This window comes from Narcine bancroftii, chromosome 2, assembly GCF_036971445.1.
Source record: "Narcine bancroftii isolate sNarBan1 chromosome 2, sNarBan1.hap1, whole genome shotgun sequence".
NCBI lineage: Eukaryota > Metazoa > Chordata > Chondrichthyes > Torpediniformes > Narcinidae > Narcine > Narcine bancroftii.
This window is the reverse complement of record NC_091470.1, coordinates 82,960,945-82,987,110: the sequence shown is the minus strand read 5'-3', so window position 1 is coordinate 82,987,110 and position 26,166 is coordinate 82,960,945. Positions and strand designations below refer to the sequence as shown.

Sequence of the window (26,166 nt, the reverse complement as noted above, 5' to 3'; positions counted from 1 at the left end):
GAACATGTTCCCAAGGATACAATACTTATTTCGATCGTTACCAATTCCCTTAACAGAGAAATTATTTAATGAACTAAAGAGAATAATAAGGAAATTCTTGTGGAAAGGGGGGAAACCGAGGGTAGCGTTAGATAAATTAACAGAGCGGTATAATCAAGGTGGTTTACAGTTACCAAACTTTAAAAATTATTATAGAGCCGCACAATTAAGGTATTTATCAGATTTTTACCAGACAAGGGAAAAAACAGGCTGGACTAAGATAAAACTAGATAAAATAGGGGAGAAGGTACCGGAACATATACTTTATAAGTGGAATGAAAAGCTGGTGCAATATAAAAGCTCACCAGTATTACATCATTTACTTAATATATGGAAGAAGATCCACTTAGAAAGGAAAAAAACAAATTACCAAATACCATAATTGTTACTGACACAAAACCCACTAATCTGTTTTACAATAGATAACCTTTCCTTTAGAGAATGGGAGAGAAAAGGAATCAAAAGAATAGAAAATTGTTTTTTGGGAAATAATTTATTAACATTTCAACAATTGAAGTACAAATATGGAATAACAAATATGAAATAACTCATGGTACATGTTTGCATATCATCAACTGAAAGCTTATTTAAAGGATAAATTGGGAAACAGATTGAGATTACCTGAAGGAAGCAGCTTTGAATATGTGATTACAGACACAATAATAATTAAAAGATTTATAACCAATATGTACATTAAGCTGCAAGATAAGGAAAATGATGAAATAAGCTATAAACCTAAACAAAAGTGGGAAAATGATTTAAAGATAAAGATAAAAAATGAAGCATGGGAAAAGTTATGTTCTGGAACTATGAAGAATACAATAAACACAAGGTTACGCATGATACAGTATAATTGGTTACACAGGTTATATATCACGCCTCAAAAGTTAAAAGAATGGGATCCAACATTATCAGATAGATGTTTTCGCTGTAAAACGGTAATGGGAACAACAGTACATGCAATTTGGGCATGCACGAAAGTGAATACGTTTTGGGAAGATCTAAATCAGATATTAAATAAAATCACAAAAAATAACATACCAAAAAATCCAGAGATCTTTCTTCTAAGTAACATAAGAAATAAGGAATTAGGCCTCAAATTGGATAAAGCACAAAAAAGGTTTATTATGATAGCCTTAGCAGTAGCAAAAAAATGTATAATGTCAACTTTGAAAATGGAAGAGAACCTGAGAATACAGCAATGGTACATGGAAATGAATAAATGTATTCCATTGGAAAAAATAATATATAATTTTAAAAATAAAGTCACATTATTTGAACAAATTTGGGAACCGTACATGGAACAGAACGGAGAGGGCTTGCCTCGGACCTCCACCCACTAAAATGATAAGAAAACAAAACGACTTGATTCAGTGTGTAAAAGTAGATGACACATTTTTCTTGTTTATTTTTCATTGTGTGAAGACATTGTTTGATGGTTTTACTGTATTGTATATGTTGAATGTTTATTGGTTTTGGAGGGGGGTGGGAAGGGGGGAGGGAGGGTAGGGGAAAAAAGGGAGAAAATGCCACTGTGTATATTTAATGAGAAATGTTTGTAAATATTTTGGTTGATATAGTTCATAGTGTGAAAAATAAAAAATTATTTAAAAAAAATTGTAAGAATGCATAGGTGATTTACAAGGATGTTGCTGGGACTTCAGGAACTGAGTTAAACATATTTTCAAATTCCATTAATTTGGATTTTCAGATGAGTTTTAATGCTTACTTTGGAGCGATATCCAAAGGATTCAGGGTTCCCTCTTCACTAACCCTTCAAGACATATCATGTTGCCCGGATATGGTCCAAGCATCATTGGTATTGCCCCTCAGCCAAAGGGAAATCACACTCAATATCTGGTCTGTTGATGTGCTGGTCTCATCTGACTGCTCACTGCCCCCTGCTGAAGAATAGCCAACAGCATTCACGGGTGAGCCCAACACGCAAATAGAGGTTCATTCAGAGATGGGGGCAGCACTTCAGAGGCCTCAGGTGAACAACAAAGATGGGATAGTTGTCCATTTGGCTCTTCATGCTTTCCCCATCATTCAACTGATCTACACAGGCCTCATCTCTCCTTTTGTGCCAGGTCCCCATGGCTCTGAATGCCTTGTTTTTGTTTTTTTTAATTGTATCTGTTTCCACCTTGCATAGCCCTAATGATTGAGCCTCCACAATCTGCTGGGGGAGTGAATTGTAGAGATTAGCTAACTCCCTGTTCTGAAGCACCTCTGCTTTAAATTACCACCCCGGTGCCCTCTTTCAGGATTCTCCTACTAGTGGAAGTAGCTCAGCATCTACCCTGTCATTCCTCAGTCGGATCTGGGACGTTTCAATAAGATACCCGTATACTCCAAAGAACACTTCTTTAGTCACCCAAGGTGGATTAACCCTCTCATCCCATAGGATTGGCCATTTGCTCCTCCCCACAAAACAACCAGGCACCACTGTTTTACATGCTCAAGTTGCCACAGACCAACATATCAGCACTCTATTGGGTCAATGCATACTGGACGGTTAATACTCTGAATGATATACAGTATACAGCAAGGCAATTCCAAATTCAGCAATGTTTACATTTCAAAATTCAGTTTTATTGTCAGAGTACATACATGCCATCACATACCACAGATTTTCTTTTTCCTGAGGGTGAGGAAGAATTACCATTTATCAGCAAATAACAAAATATAAACAAATTGACTGGGCAATAGAGGAAAAAAAACAATAAAGTGCAAAGATAAGAGTATTACGTGAGTCCCTGATTGAGTTTTTTGTTGAGGAGTCTGATGATGGAGGGGTAGGAGCTGTTCCCGAACCTGGTGGTGCAAGTCTTGTGATATCTACGCCTCTTCCTTGATGGAGGCAGCTAGAACAGAGCATGTGCTGGGTGATGTGGATTCTTGATGAATGCTGCTGCTCTCCAACAGCAGTGTTCCCCATGATTTCTATGGTGGAGAGGGTTTTGCTAGTGATGTCCTGGGCTGTGTCCACTACCTTTTGGAGGGCTTTATGCTTAGGGGCATTGGCATCTTCATACCAGACTGTGAAGAGGACGGTCAGCACAATTTCTGCCACACCTCAGTAGAAATTTGCTAGGGTTTCTGATGTCATACCAAACCTCCGCTAACACCTGAGGTAGAAGAGGCGCTGTCATGTTTTCTTTACTGTGCCATTAGCGTGTTAGATGAAGGAAAGATACTCTGAGATAGTGACTTCCAAGAACTTAAATTTGTTCACCATCTCCACCTCTGATCCCCCCAATGATCAATGAATCGTACATCTCTGGTTTTTCCTTCCTGAAGTCAATAATCAGTTCCTTAGTTTTGGTGACATTGAGTGCAAGGTTGTTGTTGGTGCACCATTTGGCCAAGTTTTCAGTCTCCATCCTGAATGCTGACTCATTGACCCTTTTTTAACAACCTACCTTGGTACTGTCAGCAAATTTGTAGATGGTGTTGTTGTTGTACCGAGCTGCACAGTATAGGTGTAAAGCGAGTAGAGCTGTGGGTGGGGGGGGGGGGGGGGTGGGGTAAGAATGCAGGCCTGTGGTGCTCCAGTACTGATGGAGATTGTGAAGGAGATGTTCTTGCTATTCCTCATTGATTGTGGTCTGGAGGTGAGGAAATCAAGGATCCAAGTGGGGTGTTGAGTCCCAGGTCTTGGAGTTTGCTGATCAATTTTGAGGGGATGGTTGTGTTATGGTTAAGTGGGTTAGGGTTAAGTGGTGGACTTTTAAGGTCAAGGAGATATCATTAAAATGTATATCAGATGTACAATTTGAACAATTGTACTGGCTTTAACCTTGCTGTATAGGAAAAGCAACCAGGGTTCAAATTAGCCCCAAAGCACAACAATCACATTTTATCCAACATAAAGCTGTATTCCAATTTCACACTTCAAATACAACCAAAAATTATTGTATTCAGCCTCCAACTGATTTGATTCACTTCACATGCTATGAATGATGGACACAGGAAATTGATGTCTGTCCATTTTTCAGAGACCAGGACAAGCCCTCTCTAATTGCTGTTCTGTCATTTATCAACCACATGCCTTTGTAATGCTGTAAGTAGCACTTGTTCATTAAAGGTCTGTTCACTGTTGCACAGTTTGTGCCCAGGGCCATCTTTGTCTTGACACAAATCTGAACAAAGGAGGCAATTGCTAGAGTCGAGGTAAGAACAACTGTGCTCAACCATGAGGACTATCAGACTCTCCAGTATAGACTGGAGCAGTTAAGTCTGTTTTCCCAGGAGCGGTGTATAAAATTGATGAGGAGTTTAGTCTCATTACATATTATAGAACATACATATGCACCAAAATTCAGACTTGCCACAGTCAAACAGCTGCTTGTAAAGAAAAGCTATGATAGTAAACTCGTTGAATTAAATTAAGAGACAATAAATACCGATAGATATAATTATTCAAAGTAACCATAGTGCAAAAAAAAGTGACTTGTCACAGCCTATATAGTCCTTTTTGTGGTGCCTGTGCAGAACGTGATTAGTGCACTGGGGATGGGGCTCAAGATAGCTGTTGGAAAGAAACTGCTCTTGATCCTAGAGTTGCTGATTTTCAGGCTTTTGTATCTTCTGCTGAGGGGTACAGAAGGGTAGACTGCAGAAAACATTTCCCCATACTAAAAGGTAGATAAAGCTGGAAGACAGGTTTGTGGCAAGGAGGAAGAGATTCCAAAGGGTTACGAGGCCTTCTTCACCCAGAGAATGGTGAGTATTTAGAATGCACTGCCTGAGAGCAGTGGAAGCAGGGATTACTGTTTAGATGGGCACTGGAATCACCGGGGTGTAGAGAGCTTTGGGCCAAGTGCTGGGAATATACGGAAGGGTGTTAATTGGTCGGTGCAGTCGAGTTGAGCCAAATAGCCAACTTCTGTGCTCAATGACTAAATCACCACTGGGCACAACTCTGGAAAATCCCAGTAAAAACCGAAGTGAATAGTCATGCACATCCTACACCTTTGACAGTGTCATCCCAGGGAACCTCTTGTGTTGGTGTCTCCTCTTCCATGTCCGGAAATAGGCACCGAACTCCCAAACTGATAAACCAACTGCTTAGATTTTCAGGTTAACATTCCATCTGTACTGACCACTGCTTCCATAAGGTGAACAAATTTCAGACATTTTCATGCCTATTTTGATGTCGTGCTGTACTGAATTGGTCGCACTTTCCAGCAGAAACTCATGATATCCTGAACAAGAATGCCAACGTCTGCTCTTATTTCCCACCCCCACCATTTTTCTTGACTTCCTACCCAGAAAAGAAATTTGGAAAGGTACATGGGTGGGTGGGGTATGGAGGCATATGGTCCAGGTGCAGGTCATTGGGACGAAGCAGAATAATAGTTAGATCGGCTAAAAGGCCTGTTTCTGTGCTGTAGTGTTCTATGGAATGGGAGGCACTATATCTGTAACAATGCCTTGGTGATTGTATTTATTTATAGTGCATCAATTACTCATATAAAACAATCAGAAAATATGTGACACATATTACAAAAAAAAACACACTTGTGTTATTAGATTTCATTATATTCATTTATGCACACAAAAGAAGTTGTGACCTACTCAGTCAACCTCCACTGAGATCATTTAATTAGGTCACACTGTCGAAAACTATTTCAGAATTTCTTCCCTGCTAACAGAAATGCACACCAATTTATCAGGGGCAATGGGATCTTATTATGTCATGTGAATGTGTAGGAGGTTGGTCAAACAAACTAGGAACCTTGTTCTTTTGTGTTCAGTGCATCCAACTGGTCAACACCCATGGTTCCTCATGCAAAAGGTTTGTTCAAGGTACACTATCTTGAGCTGAAATACTGGAAAAGTGTGCAGTCTACAGTCCAGAATACACAGATATCATTGTGACTCAAATAACACCAACCTATATTTTCCACGCTGTATACAAACACAAAGGAAGTGCATTTCATTTAGCTCGTTTGCAAGTGAACTGGCAACACCTCAGAGAATAAGGAAATCCACGTCTGCAAGATCGAGACAACAAGCAGAGAATGGTCAATAAGCAAACTTCCCTTCAGATAAACAACAGCCAATAATCACTCCCAATAAGAGCTGGTCTGAAAACTCCCACTAAGACCTGGACACTCAGCAACATTAGTTACTTGGCATTCAACAATATTAATTGCCAGGTTGGACAGGGAAAAGGCAGATGGTATTTAATCCTCCTGATCAGCGTGAGGTAATGCATTTGGAAGAAGGATAATTTGCAGCAGCGTCGAGGAACAAAGGAACCTTGGCGAACAAGTCCAAAGATCCCTGTAGGTAGCAGCACAAGTGGATACAGTGATGAAGTCAGCCTTTGGGCTGCTTGTCTTCATTTACCAGGGCATAGAATACAATTTAATAAAATATTGGTTGGGCCAAAGTGGAGAGCTGTGTAGTTGTGGTCATTTCACTGCATGATGGAATTCATTATGCTGAGTAGGGGGCAGAGACCTGATTCAGATCAGATTTCAGATGTATTTTCAGACTACATACACAACATCGCATTCAACCCTGAGATTCTTTTTCCCATGGGTGAGGCAGAATTACTACTTATTGGTAGTGCAAAAAACTGTACTCAAGAATACAGTACAATTCCAATTATCTGAAAGCAGATTTTCTGAAATCCTCAGTTATCCAAAAAAAATTTAAAATTTCGGATAAATGAGGATATCTGAAATCCTTATTTATCCAAAATTTTTTCGGAGCCGAACTGACCAGGAACATCGGACCTCAGGCTCCCAGCGGCAATGGGGACGTCAAGCTCCCGGGCAGGAGCGGGACTCTCAGGCTCCCAGCATGAGTGGGGCCTCGGTGGGGAGGTGTCAGTGATCGGCATTGGCCAGCATTTTTTTGGATGAGAATTAAACATTATTTTAATGCTTAAAAAGCCTTCCCTTGCTGTTTGCTGTTGTTAAACACTGTTATAAGTGATTGCCGTTGCTACTGGATTGTTTTTTTTTAAATGACCAGTTTTCAGGAAAAAAAATGTTTATTCGAAATGGGCTCGACCCGACCATTTTAGATAATTGGAGTTGAACTGTATATCAAGAGTTAAATAAATATACAAGAAACTTTCTTTGTAAGGGTAAGATGTTGAGTTTCTTTTGATAAATTGACATAGAAGTTTGAGTTAGGAGGTTTATAGTTACAAAATTTTTAAAAATTACTATAAGTCAGCTCAAATGAGGTTTCTTGGTTCATTTTTTGAAGAGGGAGAAAAACCCGCATGGATTAAGATAGAAAATGATAAAATACGAGAGAGAATATCAGAAGACTTTATATATCAATGGGAATAGAAATTAATATCTGGCGAGAGGTAAGCACCTTTGTTGAAACACTTTATATCTGGAATAATGAAATTGGAAGAAGGGGGTGGTCCTGATACAAGGGGGGTGTGGTCTTTGATACAAAATCGACTTATTCCATTCTCAATGGATAATCAATTTTTAAATATTTGGTCTCAGAATTAGATAAATAGAAGATTGTTATGCAGGAAGAAATGTAATGTCATTTGAACAATTAAAAAATAAATATGGGATACAAAATAATACTTTTTTGTTATTATCAATTAAAGGCTTATCTAAGAGATAAATTGGGTCAAACAATGTTATTACCGAAATATGGTGATATGGAAATGCTGATTCACAATAGACATATAAAGAAATTTATTGCAACTATGTACAGTTTATTGCAGAGGGGGATTTCCAAACAAGGGATACATAGGCCAGTGATGGGAGACAGACTTAAATATTAACATTGATGAACAAAATTGGTCAGATTTATGTCGAGATAGTATGATAAACATAATAAATAATAAACATAATAAACATAATAATAATACAGATTAGTTCAATATAATTTTTTACATCAATTATATCTCATGCCACAGAAGTTGAGTAGATTGAAATCAGACTTATCAGACCAGTGTTTTAGTTGTGGCCAGGAGATAGGTACTTTTTTTTACACTCTACTTGGTTCTGCCTGAAAGTGAGACCCTTTTGGATAAACTTGGCAACTTTTTTTTTAGAACAGGTTACAGGAATTAAATTCCCACAAAACCCAGTGCTATTTTAATAGGTACTATTAAAAGGATAGGACCAAAATTGAAATGATCTATCATACGGAATTTGTAAGGATTGCCTTGGCAGTAGCAAGAAAATGTATAGCAGTAACATGGAAATCGGGCATATCCTGGGTATGGAGCGATGGGATGTAGAAATGCATAGCAGCATTCCTCTTGATAAAATCACTTACAATCTGAGAAATAAATATGATGTTTTATTGAAAACTTTCCACCTGTATTTACAAATTGTAGGAATTAGTTTGTAGATGTTTTCCCTAAACTTCAAAACCTCCTTGAAGTACTAAAAGATACAAATGGTCATAATGTGTGGTGAGGGGTGTCCTCTGGCAACCAGATTTCTATTCTTGTTTTTCTTACTTTTATCTCTCTTTTTCTGTGCTTTTTCTTATTTCTTTCTTTTTCTCTTTCTGGGGTTTTGTTAAGGAAGGAGAGGGGTTGAGGTTTTACACCATCATGTATAATGGGCTTGATTTTAATACATTTGGTTATGATTACATTTATGGAAATTTTTTAAATAAAAAAAATCAGAAAAGAATATAGCTATACATGTAAACCAACAAAGAAATGTAAACAAACTGTGCAATACCTTGGCCCTGTTGATGCAGATCAGGGAGTGAACTCCACCCCTTTTCTATAAGTCAATGATTAACTCTTTAGTTTTGCTAGCATTGAGTGAGATGTCTTGGCACCAAATTGCTAGACTCTCTATCTCACTTCTATATTCTGTCTCGTCATTGTTCAAGATCTGTAGTAGCAGGTTCTGACCACAGAGTCATGGGTGTATAGGGTGTATAGTAGGGGAGTGAGTAAGCAGTCTTGTAGGACCTGATGCTGTTGATGGTCACGGTGAAGATTGTCTGATCTTCACTGACTACTGTCTTCCAGGACAGGAATTTAAAAATTCAGGTGCTGGGGCCAAGGTCCCTTTCTTCTATTGGCATTCACCACTTAAAGACAATGCTTGCTTAAATAAGGCTCAAAGAACTATTGAGGACCCCTATCATCCAGCACACAGCATCTTTGAGCTACAATCATGAAGAAGGTGGTAGAGGAGAATCAAAATCAGAACTACCAGGCTGGGAAATAGCTTCTTCCCACAGGCTGCAAGATCAATGAACAGTATCTTCAAATGGAGTAAATCATTGCAAAATATTTATACACTGTATGTTTATTTTAAATTATATCTTTATGTATCTACATGATTATTATGTGCTGTGTATTGTTTGTGCACTGTGGTCTGAAGAAACATTGTTTTGTCCAGTTGTGTGTTAGACCATGATAAACTTGAACAAGTTTACTACAGAGTATGCCGGGGGAAGGAGAAATTGACATCCTTTACAAAGTGACAAATCAGTGCTACAGAAAATGTGCATTCTATTCATACAGAGCACAGTAGACATGATCTTCACCACACAACTACTCCAAAAAAATATGCTGCTGGGAGCAACACCAGCCACTATACATGCCCTTTTCATCCCCAGATCCATCAGTAGGGAAGGATTGTGGAATATTATGCAGCTGCCTGCAGAAGTTCACCTCCATCCTATGAATGCTTCAATATGCCATGCAAACCATGATCCTAACAATAGGTCCACAACAGAACCATTGCCACGAAGACAGGTGCCAAGTTTTCAAGCAACCAAGATGAAGATATGGAGGTTGTTTTGCAATCAATCTAGTTAGACTTCTCATACATAATGCATGTAAGGCACAGAACAGGGGCGAAGAGTTACAGAGAGAGAGAGATCAGTTGATTCAAAGCAAAGGCAACATCTTTACTATTTTGAGGTTCATTCAAGAGTCTGATAACAATTGAAAAGAAACTATTTTTGAATCTGATGATGTGTGATCTCATACATTAATTTTCTTCCTGAAAGAGGAGGGGGTGAAGAGATGGAACAAATATTTTAAGAATTTGATGGAGTCAAAGGGGGTGGGGTGATGGCCAGAGCTGTGTTCACAATCCTCTGCAATTTTGTCCATTATTTCTCAATCTTGCATGCTGCAATGTTGGATCTCAGCTCCAAAAAAAATCTCCTGTCACAGGGGAGCTTGCTTTCAGGTTTGATGGGAAGCTGTTCAACCTGTGGTGAATACACTCCCAACTTTAACAAGTGAGCTTGTGCATGCTCTGAAGGCGAGCTCCGAGCCATCATCACTGCTGCTTAATTAAGCAGAAATTAGACTGCTATTTCAAGAAATACACAGCATGTTAAACAAAAAAAAGCACCAAAAATCAAATGCATTGATGAAAGAGGTAATACCCAAATATAACTGGCTATCCCATCCATGTTGCTCATTCAAAGTTCACTCCTCAAACACAGGTTGCAGAATTATGTTCTTAAAAATTAAAAACCTTTAATCGTTAGAAGTTATAATCATGAAACCACATCACATAAAATAGATTATTGCAAATGAAACATGCAATAATCTGTAACAGTACATCAGCAATTTAAACACGCTATACTGATTAATGATTGTGGGCTGAAATGGTAGTTATTTCTCTATTCACACATGGCAAAAATTCCAGTGGTTAACCCCAACCAGATAGAGCTAATATTTCACATACATGCATCAAGTTGCACATTAAAGCTTTTAAAAAATGGAGGCCAAACTCCAGCAAATCTCCGCGCTGGACAACCAGTAGGCAGTCAGACTTTTTAAGCCTTTGATGTCATCTGCTTTGCTGGCCTTACCGTGGCCACCTGGGTATCATCCCATCACGAAACATTGCAAACTGCAGTGAGCCAAGGAGCACGATCTTGGTTTAAAAAAAAATCTGTGAGCTGGAAGCAGCAGGAACACTTTCACCACCAGCTCTCCAAGCTGCTCTGAATGCCAATTTCCACCCCAAACCTGCAGGAGCTGGGCTGCAGGCATCACCTCCCGCAGGATCCCTGGCTGTCCATCAGCTCCACTGACGTCGTGCTTTGACTATCGAGTGTGCCGCTCACTATTCCGAAAGCTCAGCTTACGAGGGTAGATCAGTTAACCACTGGGTTGGGCATGTTCCTCCTGCCCACCCCCACCCCCTAGGCCACTGTGTCACGTACGAGCAAAAGGTCATTGCCCCACGTGTTCGCCGATAGCCTCTTCACATGCACACCTGCAGTACTGGCATGAGGCGCACCTTCTTGCCGGAGGAACTCAGCGGAGCGAGCAGCAGCGGGAGGGAAGAGTTCCTACGGCTGATTGTGTTCATGTTCAGATTTCAGTAAAGGACCATTTGAGAACGCGCCATGAAAACCCAAGAAAACAAACTTCAGCGTTGTAAAAATGTTTTGAATCCAGCTGAAAAAACGCTGACGCATTTAAAGATGGAAGTTCCCTCAATGTTGTATCCATCTCGAGACAACATTGAACGAATGACAGTCAAGCGATGAATCAGCATTCAGTAACAGCTCAAGATCGGTGATTTAAATGTAGGGAAGCGGCTTCATTGCATCAGAGGGTGCTTGTCAAATCAGTTAAAACAAAAATCAAACCCAAGCCACCATGACAAGGAAGGCCACCAAAAGCTTGGACAAAGAAATGGGCTTTAAGAAGTGTCTTAGTGGGAAGATCGAGAGCTTTCGTGCGAACCACTCCGGTTCGGATCTCGGGTGCTCTCAGAGTGGAATTTGCATCTTCTCCCACTGACGGCTTGGATTTCCTCCCACATTCCGAGGACGTGTAAGTGGGCGGCTTGATTGGCCGCAGTAAATTGCCCCTGGAATGTAGGCGAGTGTGAATCGGGGGGGGGGGGGGGGTGGACACGACGTTTCTGCGACGTGTGACACGGTGAAAAGGTTTCCGGAGGTCGCGGGGTGACAGCTGAACGCACAGCGGTGGAACAATGAAAACAAGAGATGCTCAGGTGGCTTGAACGAGAAATGGGCAGAGCTCCAACCCCCGCACGACTGCAGAAAGTTATATAAAAGGGAAGGTGAAGCGTTGCGGGGATTTGAAAACAACACCAGATTATTGTTGTCTGCCGGGTGCTGAACACGGGGCGACGGGCAAATGGAATCCGAGGGGACAGGGGACAACATCAGAAGGGATGAAATGATATTTACAGAAGTGATCTCGGCTGACAGAAGCAGAGAGTGCATGGGAGTTCCAGCAGAGGTGGTAGGAAACTCACGCTGAAATGAAAATAAAGTCGGAGAACACGAGAGGAATCCCATGCCGCTCGGGTGATGCAGGAAAGGAAGACGTGAACAATCAAATTGATCCGAGGTAGAGGTCTGGGGCAGAGTGGTTAAAACTGTGTTTTGCAGCAAGTGTGTCAAAGGTATTAACCACAGACCAATACATCAGTGAGGCATTAATACAACGGAAAAGCAAGACATTAAACCTTAAACACCCTGGGGGCAAGCAACTACAGCGAGGGGAATTTCCAGGACAGGCAATAAAAACACAATATCACAACACACATTGCAGACGTTTCTTTAAAAAATCTTACTACATAGCATGCTACACGGAGTAAACGATTACCACGCGAATAAACATGCACATGTGTTTACGGGGTTTATCAGTAAACGGTACATGGGGAACAGAATCCCATTGGAAAAACAACTTTAGAATTCTTGTGTTTGAAGCAGCAATCTGTGGAATATGGTATTGGTGAAAGGCGGGTCTAATCTTCCAAAAAGTTCATGGCAAAATGCCATTCAAACTTTGTGATTTTAAAGAACCCGTAATTGCGTGCGGATCACTGACTGCAGATAACTCCTTTGCAGAAAAGTGAGTCCCGCTTCACACACTCATTATCATTTACTTTAAATTTAAGGTCACCGAGAATCATTCCATGTGCGTTCAATTAAATGTCAAGGAAATTTGCTCTGTCAGGGTTCAACAGCAGCAAAGATGTGTCTGCGGCAGGTGAATAGTATGTACCGAGGGTGAGGGCTGAATACAGTCATGCTCGTCGACCGGTCGGCCGCCAATTACGGGAGGAGTCGCCCGGTGCATCGAACCGCAGGCTGCGAAAGAACGTCTGTCAAGTCAGAGTCCGGCTGGTGGACTCGTTCCTGGACAGACCCCACAGACACACGCCGCAGCCCAGGCATTAGCGTTCCCCGAGCTGGCTGGCTGCGCGCCCCTTCCCCTGAGCTCCCTGGCCGGCGATGTACCCCCTTCCCCTGCGCTGCCCTACTCCTAAGCTGGCCGGCATCCGGAGCAGCGGCCACCGTTGCTCGCCGCAGACAGAGGGAAGGCTGCGCTGCGGCGGGCGAGCCGGGGCGGAGGGTTGGTCCCGGGACCAGATGCCCGGCGTTAGCTGCTTACTTACGATTTGAGAGGGTTGTGAATGACGGCCGCCATTCCGCTACAATGTAGCCACCCTCCGACCAGAGCAACCGAGAACACGGCAATCCGCCAATCGGCGCAAAGCCGGCCACGGGGGGCGGAGCCGACCGTCCGATTGGTCAGACGGCCCTGATAATGCCACGCCCATCATCCATCCCGGGCTACAAAACATGTGCTGGGCTCCGCGCTGTTCCCCGCCACTGCGATTTGGGAAGCAGCTGCCTTTTTAATGTCCATTTACACCTCCATCAGCCAACTCCCTCACGCCTTAAAAACAGCTCTTGGGCATCAGCTAGATTTCTCAGGGCATAACACAGGTTTCTGACATGCACGTTTGACAGAAGGAGACAATTAATAGCAGTATCTTCGGGTGTACGGATCAGGCAGACAGACCATTGTAGAGGTGGCTATTTACCAAGACTTTATGTTTAAACATGTAATTCATACATGAAACGTTCGTCTTGATGGCCGTCAGAGTGGAGCTTTGCCAAATAGTAAGCGTGGTTAGGTTAAAAGGAACAATAGTACCAAAATATCCCGTCCTGTTTGACATTGGTTTTCTTCCTCTTCTCATGTGCTCACTCTTGCTGAGAAGAGTCTGGCAGCCGTCCAGTATTCTTCATTGGTGAGCCAGTCCGGACAGACGGGCAAACAGTGAGCGATCAACACCAAGCTATCTATCTGAAACAACGAGCTGATGGAGAAACTCAGCGGATCAGGCTGCGGCCATGATCAGTTAATGTTTGGTGCCCTTTCTCGAGACTAAAGTAAAAAGAGGGCGATATTAAGGGAATGAAGCCGGGAAGGGACCAGAAGGTGATAGGGTAATGGACGAAAAGAGGGAGAGGTGCAGAGGCATATATGGTGGCGAGGGAATTAGAGAGACCAGGAGGAGATAAAGAAGGCCGGGGACGCGCGAGAGAGACTTTATCTTTCTTATATAAAGAACACTGTTTGACCTGCTGAGGTTCTCCAACATTGTATGTGTTTTTACTTCAATCACGATGTCTACAGCATCTTGGGATTTACGAGAGACTGCGGATGCTGGAATCTGAAACACTGCTGCAGGAATTTAACAGCAGCAGTGAGAGAAAAAGAATTGTCATCGTTTCGGAATAGAACCCTTCATCAAGAAAGTGACGAGATGGAAACAGTGGAACAGGACAGAAGAAAAAAAATCGATAAATAAACTACCTCTCTTTTCATCTCCTGTCCACACATCTTTGTCAGTGTTTGGGAATGAAAGTGTGGCTGATTTGGGTTTTTTTTTGTCTTCCCCGCTGCCATCCCTCATTTCATCTATATTTGTTAGCATTACAAAATTTGGACTAAGATGGCAACAGTATAAATAATGTTTCAAGTGCATTTCCAACATTATTTTTACAAGCTTCATATATCCCATTCTATTTTTTTTAACTTTACGAAACTTAAATATGCGATAACTTGCCTAAAAATCGGTGTTATCGTGAAATTGAAACAGCCAGCACATTTCCTGCCTCTCGTGTTACTTTCTTGTGAAACTGCACAATTGTCAGCCTAGGTGTTGCTGATTTGACCTTCACAATCTGACAACGAAAGTCTTCAAAACATAATTCATTAGCTTCTCCCCCCACCCCCCTCCCTGATTAGTTGCATCAAGAAATTGCCCGTCTACTTCATAACCTCCTATTGGTGTACAGATCTGAAGTCCAAGCTGGATCCCTCTCCACAGTCCATGCAACACCCTCCAGCTGCAAATCTCCCTTATCAAGCAAACCTCACTCTCTTCTTCCCACCTACAACTCTGCTTTCAAAGGGCAAGGAAGGAAACATATTGCGGATGATCAGAAAGGAAAATTTAGTCGGGTTCCAGGAATTAGATCCAGCAAGTGATAAAAGATCGACAATTTTTTTGGGCCAATAAAGATGTTGGTGTTTTCAAGTGCCTCCCTGTTGTTTCGTTCTGATAAGAGATGACACACTTTGGTTTCTGTTGCCTTCTGAGATGGTGCAGTGTAAACATGGAGAGAGTTCCCAGGGATGTAACAGTAGGATGGAAGAAGTAGGAAAAAATGCTCATCAAGCAGCAGACCTGGATATGAAGCATAGATTTATTGTCAGAGTACATGCAAGACATCACATAAACCTGAGATTCTTTTTCCTGCAGGTGAGGGCAGAATTTACCACTTACTAGCAGAGCAAAATAAAACTATATTCAAGAAGACACTTACACAGTAAACAAATTGTGCAATATAGAGAAAGAAAAATCTTTAACTCCAGAAGTAAGAGTCCTTATATGAGTCTCTGACTGAGTTTGTTATTGAGGAATCTGATGGTGGAGGGGGAGCAGCTGTTCCTGAATCTGGTGGAGTGAGTCTTGTGGCACCTACACCTCTTTCCTGATGGTTGCAGCTAGAACAGAGCTTGTGCTGGGTGGTGTGGATCCTTGATGATTGCTGCTGCCCTCCGACAGCAGCGTTCCCTGTTGATCAGTGGTTCTTAATCTTTTATTTCCACTCACATACACCCATAAATAATCCCTTCATAACCAATGGTGTAAAACCCTAAACCTAACCCTAACATTAAACATAATGTGTGGGGAAACAAAAGATTGATGCAGTAAATGTTCTCATTGGTGGGGAGAGTTTTGCCTGTGATGTCCTGGACTATGTCCACTACCTGTGGCAGGGCTTTCCACTCAGGGGTGTTGGTGTCCTCATACCAGACCGTGATGCAGCCGGTCACCACACTTTCTACCACACATTTGCAGAAATTTTCCAGGATTTCCAATGCCATATAAAATCTTCACAAGCTCACGAGGAAGTAGAGGTGCTGACGTGCTTTCTTCACGATGCCATTATTGGGTGTTGGGTTCATGAAAAATCATCCAATAGTGACGGCCAAGAACTTAAATTTGGCTGGCTCATAGAAGACAGAGGGTAGTAGTGGAGGGCTGTTATTTGGGCTAGGGGCCTGTGACCAATTATGTTTCGCAGGAATCTTTGTTGAGACCCCTGCTGTTTGTGAAAAAGTAAGTGATACAAAGATTGGAGGAGTTGTGTAGAGGCTTATCAAAGAATTCAACAACATTTAGATCAATTATAGATATGGGCAGAGAAATGGCAAATGGAGTTTGGTCCAGACAAGTATGAAATGTTGCACTTTTGGAGTTTAATGGGAGCGTATACAGTTAATCATAGGGCTCTCAAAGGTATTGATATGCAGAGGGTCTGGAGAGTCCAAGTCCATAGTTCATTGAAAGTGGCCATGAAGTGGAGTCACGTGATGAGGTAGTGGCTGGTCAGGTGGAACTAGCTCTCTCCAGAGAAAAGAAAAAAAATGTGAAAAAACAGCTCAATAAACATAAAATACAGGAAGAGAAAGATAAAGTTACAGAGAAGAGACAAAAGATGGCACCCAAAAGAGAAAAAATAAGAATAACAGTGAAAAGGGAAGAAGGAAAATCACTGGAGAAGAAAGAAGAAGGCCTTACCTGCACGTCGGAGCAGAGAGCCACCGTGGAGAGGAGCGGCCGATCTTTGGTGTTGGTGAGTCCCTAGAGGAGCGGTATTCTCCCGACTGGTGGACTTCAAAAATGGCTCTCAGAGCCAAGAAGAGGTGCGCAACTGCGCATGCGCAAAGAGTTGTGCATGCGTAGTGCACAGGTAAAAGAAAAGGGTAACGCCGGCGGGAGCGGGACTCAGCTGAGGAGCAGTCAGCTGCGGAGCGGCCAGCTGAGAGATGCCCAGTATCGGGGCGTTTGGCTGGGGTAAGTAAGCAAGAAAGAAGAAAAGATGAGTGGTGAGAAAGAGAATGAAGGGCTGGAAGAGGGTGAGCAGCAACGGGGCGACCGGCAGCAGGTCGACCTGCAGCAGGGGGCCCAGCAAGGATACAGAAGCAGCTCACTAGAGAAGGATGAAGATACACAGATACAGAAAAGAGAAGATGTCACAGACATAGATACAGACACAGAAAAAGAGGAGGAAGAAGACCAAGAATTTCAAAGGAAAGAAGAAGGTAAAACAGAAGGACAAAGTTTAGATAAAGCCTTTTTCAAAGAACAAATGAGGTCATTAAAAGAATGGCTATCATTAGAATTTAGTTCAATAAAAATGAAAAGAGATGAAGACAGAATGCAAAGCTTAGAGTTGGTCATGACTGAAATAGGGAAAAGAGTAGAAAATGTGGAGGAACAAGAAGCTGCTGTAGAAATGGAGATAAATGATTTAAGAAAGAAGTTGGAAGAGAGCAAAATAAAATTAAAGAAACACAGATTTATTGTCATAAAAAATTGACGTATTGGAAAACTACAGTAGGCGAAACAACATAAATAGTTGGCCTGAAAGAAGGTAAAGAAGGGTCAGATATGAAGGAATTTATAAAAGGATGGATCCCGAAGGTGCTGGGAACAACAGATTCACATGAAGAAATAGAAATCGAAAGGGCGCATAGAGCGCTAGTACCAAAACCGCCACCACATCAAAAACCGAAATCCATATTGGTAAAATTTCTAAGATATACGACAAGAGAAAACATACTGGAGCAGGCAAGAAAGAAGGTTAGAGAAGACAATAAGCCGTTGGAATATAAGGGACAAAAAATATTTTTTCACCCAGACATAAGCTTCGAACTTTTAAAGAAGAAGGAATTCAACATGGCAAAACCAATCTTATGGAAGAAAGGGTATAACTTTATATTAAGACATCCAGCAGTACTCACAGTATTTATTCCTGGGGAATGGAATAGACTGTTCTCGGACCCCAAGAATTTGCTGAACATTTGTAGGACAGGAGAAGAGAGGAGGAGGAGTGACAAGAAGGATGACCGGCAAGAAAATATACAAAAATATGTAAAAATATAAACTAAAGATAATGTATATATAAAAATTTAAAGATGGATAAGAGAAGGGGAAGAAGGGAAAAAAGAGAGAGAGCTTTGTTATAAGTATAGGAAAATAGTGTTCTTGGGGGGGCTGGGGGTGGGAGAATAATGGTCGCTGTGAAATCGGTAGACGCTTGCGAGTAAGTTCGCAAACTGAATGGAAAGTGGAGTTATGGTTGCCATCGAGGGACAAGGGGACAAGGAGGGGAGGTTCATATGGGGTTAAAGGGTTATTGCTTGTGGGAATTGTTGGGATATTTCATGTCTTAAGTGCATTGTCATATATTGAGATTAAAAAGGAAAAATTAAAAAACAGTAATGGAAAAAAGGGATGGAGGTGGTGAAGAGGCAGAAAAGAAGTGAAAATAAAGATATAAGATGGCCACATTGGACTATATGACTATAATGGAATATATAACCAAGTTTAAGTGTATCCCATTGGGAAAAAAAATCACATACAATTTAAAAGACATATATCACATATAATTTACAATGTTTGAAAAAACCTGGGAACCATATATGGAACATAACAGAAAGAGCAGGCCTAGGACCACCACCACCTAAAATGATAAGATAAACACGATCAGATTTAATGTGAATAAGTAGATGATACGTCTTTTTTGTTTGTATTCCTTTTGTATAAAGATATTGTTTTATTGTATTTTATATGTTCAATATTTACTGTTTTTGGAGGGGGGTGGGAAGGGGGAAGGGAGGGATGGGGGAAAAAAAGAGAAAATGTCACTGTGCATATTTAAAGAGATGCATCTGTAAATATATTGGTTGATATGGTTCATAGTGCGATAAATAAAGAATTACAAAAAAAAAAGAAAGTGGCCATGCAATTAGCAAGGTGATGAAGAAGGCGTATGCTATGTTTGGCTTCTTTTGTCAGGGTTTTGAGTATTAAAGTAAGGAAGTCATGTTTTCATAAAGCTTTTGGTAGGCTGCACTTGGAACATTTAGTGCATTTCTGGTTGCCCCATTACAGTAAGAATGTGGAAGCTTTGTAAAAAGTACAGAAGAGGTTTTACCAGGGTGTTGGCTAGTTTAGAAGATATGAGTAATGGGAAGTGATTGGACAAACTTGCGTGTTTTCTCTGGAGCATAGGAGGCTGAGAGATAACCTGTTAGAGGTGTACAAAATCATGGGAAGTATTAATAGGGTGGATATTATCTTATCTCCTGGGCAAAAGTAACACACTCTAATAGCATTTAAGATGAGAGGGAGGAAGTTTAAGGGTTATGTGAGTATGGCAAATATTTTACACAGTCAGTGGTAGGTGTCCGGAATGGGCTGTCAGGAGTAATGATGGAAGAAGATACAATTTAAGAGCATTCTAGACAGACAGATGAATATTGAGGGATATTTATCAAGTACTGGTAGAGGAGTTTTAGATTGATTTTGAAATCATGTTTGACACAGACACGTGGAATGAAGGGCCTGTTTCCGTGCTCTACTATTCTATGTTCTAAGGTGAGAACATGTTATTTCGGAGACATAGTTACAAAATGATTAAGAATGGGAATTCAATATTGCACATCATTCAAGATTTGCCATAAAATAGCCTAAAAAAGAAAGGAGCTGAGATCACAAAATAAAGAAACAGAAGTAGCCCATCAAGTCTGGTCCACAACCCCACCCTGGGCTAAACCATTCTCACATTTAGTTCCAAATCCTGGCCTTTTCCTCATATTCCTTGATACTTTGACTAATTAGATACCTATCAATCTCTTCCTTAAACTCCTCCAATGATCGGGCCTCCATAGCTGTATGTGGCAACAAATTCCACAAATCCACGACCCTCCGGCTGAAGAAAGTTCTTCTCATCTCTATTTGAAATGGGCATCTTCTAAATCTAAGACTGTGCCCTCTTGCTCTGGATTCACCACCAAGAGATAACTGTATTAATTGAGGAAGGGGAAGTATAGTGGTTAGAGATGCAGATACAGTGGTTAGTAATGTGGAATTGGTTTGGTTAAAAATAATGAAACATCAGAAGGAAGACACTGTAGTTTATAAGCCCTGAAAGTAATGCCTCTCAAGAGAAAAACATAAATGGGGAAAAATCAAAGGCATCCAAGAAGGGAATTATAAATATCATGAGTAATTTTATTCAATATATTGATTGGACAAATTAAATTGGCATTGTTAACATGGAGTGTGTCAGGGATTTTTCATTGAGCACTAAGGGTTTCCAAGGGAGTATTGATCAGAACTTAGCACGATTCCTGATATAGTTTGAAATCAAATATCTGGGTCCAGAACTCAAATTAAGGTGATTACAATGATATGAGGGCAGAGTTGTCAGGAGGGGGCTGAGCAAGTGTGTTGAGGGATAGCTCAGAGGATGAGCATAATAGATATTTCAATACCGAGTTCATAACAGTCAGCAAAAATGTAATCAATAAGAAAGAGGGATTTCTGGAGAAAGATAAACCAACTGTGGGTAACAAAGGAAGTCATGGAAAAATATTAAATCAAAGACTACAAGATTAGAACTGGTGGTAGACAAGAGGACAGGGAATTCTTCAAAGGCCTGCAGAGAGAGTGTTAAAAAAGGCGAAATTGATTATGAGACAAAACTGAACAGTCACAACAAAGTGCACAACAGGAGATTCAATGGATGGATAAAAAGAGGGTAGCTAGTGTGAGTATGGGATTTCTGGATGGCAACTGGGGAATCAATAACCTGGTACTCAGTAAATCAGTATTTTGTATTGGTCTTGACTGTGAAGAACACTGCAAACAACCCAAAGATATCTGATGCGCTTGTTTCAAGCAGAATGGAAGAAACGGGATCATTATTATGAGGGTCAAGACATTTGAAAAACTCACAGGATGAAGGGAGACAAGATACACAGGTCCTGGCAAGGGTTTTAAAGGAAGAAGCCACAGTGAGTGAAGTCTTTCAAATCCCACGGAGTTCAAGGAAGGTGCTGGCAGATTTTAGATGTGCAAATGTGAGTTTCTTGTTCATAAAGGAAGATGAAAAGCAAGAAAGTGCAGCCAATTAACTTAACATCCATCTTTACAATATACCAGAGCCTGCTTTCAAGGAAGTAGCCAGTCATTTAAAGAAACGTGATGTAATCAAACTGTCAACATGATTTCATTAAACTTAAATCATGTTTGACAAATTTGCTAGTTTTCCCTCGGATGTTTCAGCAGATCTGAGAGAGGGAAACCTGAAGATGTAGTGTATTTCAAGTGTCACATAAAAGGCTGGTGCACAAGAAACAGATAATCTTTTGAAAGATCATGGAACTGAGGGCTCTGGAAAACTGGCACAGACGAGGAGATGAGGCTTGAGGCAGGTCAGCCAGTGAATGGTGAGGCAGGCTCACGAGGCAGAGTACCCTACCCCAACTCCTAATTTCTTGGTGTTCTTAAAAACAATCTGGGTTCTGAAGATGAGGCAATGAAAGGATGAACAGATCCTTTTTCTTCCTGTAAATCCACTACAGTCCCGTGGGAAGTTAGTTGGAAGTGAGGAAAGGATGACTGAGAAAGAAGTTAGTGTGATGACATAGCCCTGCAATTTTCATGGATTTGTGATGTGACAATCATGTCCATTGTATCCTGGGAGGAGTTTTTCACCCACTTGGGGGAGCAGTGGAGGATGATTCTTGCAAAGATTTCCCCTATGGCAGTGGAAAGAACAAATGTTTTTGCAATTACTGCAATTGGATTTCTCACTTTTTCTTGAAGATAGTCATGATTACAATTCAAGTGCAAGTTTATTGTCTCATGTACCATAGAGGTTTTGTGAGCAAACCAGTTAGGCATTGCCTACATTGTTTGTGCAAGTAGTTGGCCTAATCAGCCACAATGTTGAGTCGTACTACAGAGATGGGAAAGCTCACGAAATGGTGTGAGAGGAATAACCTGACTCTCAACGTGGACAAGACTAAAGAGATGGTTGTGGACTTCAGGAGGACCAGGAATGACCCCGCTCCACTGCACATCAACAACCCCGTAGTACAGAGAATGGAGAGCACCAAGTTCCTTGGAGTTCACTTAATTAGTGACACTCAACATCCTCTCATTTGTCAGGAAGCCGCAACTGAGAAGACTAAAGCAGGCTTCAGAGCAGTTCAGTGACAGGGGGCTGTGCTGCTCTCCTTGTGCACGAGTAGATAAAGGGTGATTAGGAATGAGTTGTTTGACAAATTAAATATATCTCAGGCTGAAATGTATCTCAGTTATGGAAAAAACTGCATAGGGTAAATTTTTTGGCCCTCCCTGTTCTTCTGGAGTTCTGCTAAAATTCTATTTCTATATCATTCTAAGGGACACACCAAATATATTTACTTACAAAGGTAAATATATGTGTGGATTTGTTACGAGTTGTGCCTGACTAATGATTAAAATCTTTGCAGAGGTAACAAGGTGGTTCAATTAGGGCAATACATTGAATTTGGGTTGCATGTATTTCAGGAAGGTTGTGCCAAGGTCAAACATGCCAAATAGGTCAAAGAGTAAAAGTCCATGGGATCCAAGACTGGTAAATTGATTCAAAACTGCCTCTGTGGCAGGATGCAAAGGGCAGAGAGTGTTTGTCAAAAGAATGGATTGGTTAGGGTTGTTTTCTTTGGAACAGGTGAGGGAAAACTTAACAGATGCACATCAAATAGCATGAGGTCTCTAAAGTGTAAATTGCGAAGACCTACCTTCTCTTAGCAGAGAGCTCAGAAACCTGGGTCACAGATTTAAAGCAAAAATAGGATTAGAGCAGAAATGAGTAACATCTTTTGCCCATGGAGATTCATTCTGCAGGAGGATTCCCGAGCTTCCTGTTATTTGCTAGTTTAATTCTCCACCCACCCTGACCTAATGTCTGTGTCCTTCTGCAGTTACTAAAAGACCCAAAGCAAGCTTGAGGAACAACAGCTCAAGGTTCAAAGTGAGTTTATTGTCTTGTGCAAGGTACAGGTGCACCAAAATTCTTTCATGATGCAGCAAAGCTGGTATGTAATATTCACAAATTACAGTAGTACCGTGTATTAAATTACCACAATATAACACAAAAAAGATATAATAAATATCAAAGAGTAGATAAATATTCACAGTGCAAGTAAAAAAAGTGATGTTTCTTTGTGCAGATCTGGTGGTACCAGACAGAGTAGTATATGGTTAAGGTTTGAATAGTGCAGGGGATTCAAGAGCCTAAAAACTGGTGGATAAAATCTGTTTTTGAACCTGAAGATGTTGAATGTCAGGTTTCTGTATCTTTTGTTTGAAGGGAATAGTGAGGTGATTGTGACCATGGTAATGTGCATTTTTATGATGTTGGCAGCCCTCCTGAGGAAGGGTTTTTCATGGACAGAAGGTCAGAGGCCCTGATGGACTTGGCTACATTTGCACCTTATCTTCTATCTGGGCATTTGGCATTCTTCCAGACTTTATAATGAATTCTCCAGTTACAGGCAAATATGTTCTCTGTATCAGAATTGACCTTTCATCCATCTATAATTTTAGCCCAGTTTTTCACTTTCCAGCTTGGTTAAGCTGGACATACTGAAGCCCTACTATTAGCATCTAAAGAACCATAATCATCCTTTAATTGTCCCATTAACCCATTTCTTGGTCATCCCAGGAAGATATTCCCTTTGTTCTATCCACCCATCCTGCCACTTTCCCTGTTACTTGAACTTTTAATCAGCTTTTTAGTTGAACAAAAGGTTTCCAACCTGACACATTCACTCAGTTTCTCTTTCCACAGGTACTGACTGAGGTGCTGAATACTTCAGCATTTTTTGTTCTGACAATAATTATTGCTCTCTTTTGGCTCCCTCTCTGAATTTTTGAACCACTCATGGTGCTATGGTATTGACTATGGCTCTGTTACATTCTGTGTTGGTTCGAGAGCATGATTTATTTGCAAAACTATATTTTATTCATAAGAAATGCAAACATTTGGAATATATGTCACAATTTTCAATATGAGCCATAATCTCAGCATATCCATTTTTATTAACACTTCAAAGGATTTGTACACATGTTCTGATCCCCTCATTAATGACAGAAGGGTTTCAATCTGTGGCATTTTCCCCATTGAGCTCAGTAACAGCTGCATGAAGGTGAGGCGTGTGCCTCAATCAGGTAGTCCTGCACCTTTGAACAAGCCGCTCTTCAAAATTCCATCCAGCTTCTTGCATTGGAAGCAGCACAAAGTTTAGGAAGCAGAGTGTTATCTTTCACTGAAATGATGATCTGCCAGCAGTATTTGGTGATTGCCTCAATGAATGTCCTATAGGGCTCATTTTCATGCTATGTAGTTGCTTGGGATGAACCACAACAACAAAAATACTTTCTAGACATCCTTGGCTCATTCCCAGCTTAACCACATTAAATACAGTAAGGATCCATCTAGGAGGGCTCTTGTATCAAATGAGTGAATGAGGTATTCTGTCAAATAGTTTTCACCATCTGCTGGGAAACAATCAGAAAAAAATTCCCACCTTAGTTTTCCCACTAGGATCAAGAAGACTTTCTGTGCCGACCATTGTCCATTTGTCCGAAGGCTAAAATGTTCACTACCACAAACTTTTCAACAATGGATAGGTGCTTTGAGAGTGATCCCTCAGAAGTCCCCAGAATCACCTCTTTTCTTTTTCTAGCAGTCACCCAGCCACTCTTTCTAGCTAAAATCTCTTGAACCTGGGCTAATCACTTTGAATCAGGTAGTTCATGAAATGCTCATCCTGGTATTTGGACCACAATGATTTCAGTTTGAGCTTCTCCAGCTGATTTTACATCCTACATCCATAATGGCTGTCCTATAAGTATCCTGGAATTCCCACATGCCATTGAATATGCACTCCACAGATCTGAGCTGTCCTGTTCACATCTCCATGTATTAATTAATTTGCCAAGCAGAAATAAAGGAACAGTACCCTTTCCTCACAATGCACTCCAAATTTCACCGAGTTTTAAACTATGGAATTGTGTGGGCGCAGACTGGGAGATCACTTTCCTGAGCACCCTTGCTCCGTATGCATCAATTCTGTGCCCAACTCCCATGTCTATCCACTCTCCCACCAAAACCACCTGTAAATTGTACAATGTCAGAAACAAAAATTCTCACAAATGAGTCTCTTTAAGATCGGTGACACGACAAGCTTTATTCACAAGTCTGCAGAGTTGGACTCAACCGACTTCTCGCCAAGTCAAGCCCCGATACATACAGTGCGTTGTTTTTTATACAATTTGCTTGTCCTTCGGCATCTCCACTACACTGCTTTAATTGGTTAGTTTTTGCAGAATCATCCTGATTACTGTTAGTCACGCACACCACGATCATTCATGACCTCTGCTCACACCAAATCCTGTTTTTCACTCTTTATCAATCTTTGGCTCCTGCATGTCTCTCTGTAGTTAAATCTGTTGCAAGTCTGTTGTAACATTTTCCAGCTAAACTCTAGTGGTTAGCCCCCTTTTATGACTAATCATCACATTTTAACTTAAACCCTTTTTAACCCAAATTCTCTATCTATAACAATCCACCCCTTTCTTTCTTTAAAATGTGTGTACTATTGCTGAATGGGGATCTTAACCCAGGGAAGAGAACCATCTTCTGATAGATCAATCTCGTGCTGGACTAAAATCCTAACCGGGTCTCCCGGGGCCCCTGGCTGCATGTTGTCTGCCCAGCATTTCTTAGAAACTGAGGTATGGGAAATGAAACTACCCTCCTGTCTTTCCCAAGTGCGGTCCTGAAAAAGGATTACTGTGTCTCTGCACCTCTCACACTTCAGACCTGACAAAGACAGAGGCAAACCAAGAAAAACCAAAGCATATAACAATAACATTGTCAATCAAGTCCTCCTGCGAAGTCGCAAAGTAAGAGGACTGTCCCCAGGAACAC

General features: G+C 41.0%; 1 protein-coding gene and 1 long non-coding RNA gene across 6 annotated transcripts in view; one reads left to right on the top strand and one right to left on the bottom strand.

The window, feature by feature from the left end:
- The window catches only part of LOC138753840 (uncharacterized), a 117,237-nt gene extending 103,767 nt beyond the window's left edge, over positions 1-13,470 (bottom strand). Inside the window, exon 1 of the long non-coding RNA XR_011351456.1 lies at positions 13,419-13,470. This is a non-coding gene — a long non-coding RNA (uncharacterized lncRNA). The remainder of the gene's footprint in view (positions 1-13,418) is intronic.
- A 3,237-nt stretch (positions 13,471-16,707) lies between these two features.
- wdr21 (WD repeat domain 21) overlaps positions 16,708-26,166 on the top strand; it is a 73,205-nt gene continuing 63,746 nt past the window's right edge. The window contains exons 1-2 of one of the 5 annotated variants that reach the window (XM_069917286.1): positions 16,711-17,183; positions 23,153-23,202. In XM_069917286.1, coding sequence (XP_069773387.1) covers positions 17,156-17,183; positions 23,153-23,202 — 78 coding nt within the window. In that variant the 5' untranslated portion in view covers positions 16,711-17,155. Of the gene's footprint in view, positions 17,184-23,152; positions 23,203-26,166 lie in introns of those variants that run through there. The other 4 variants (XM_069917290.1, XR_011351454.1, XM_069917285.1 and 1 more) reach the window with 4 other exon arrangements.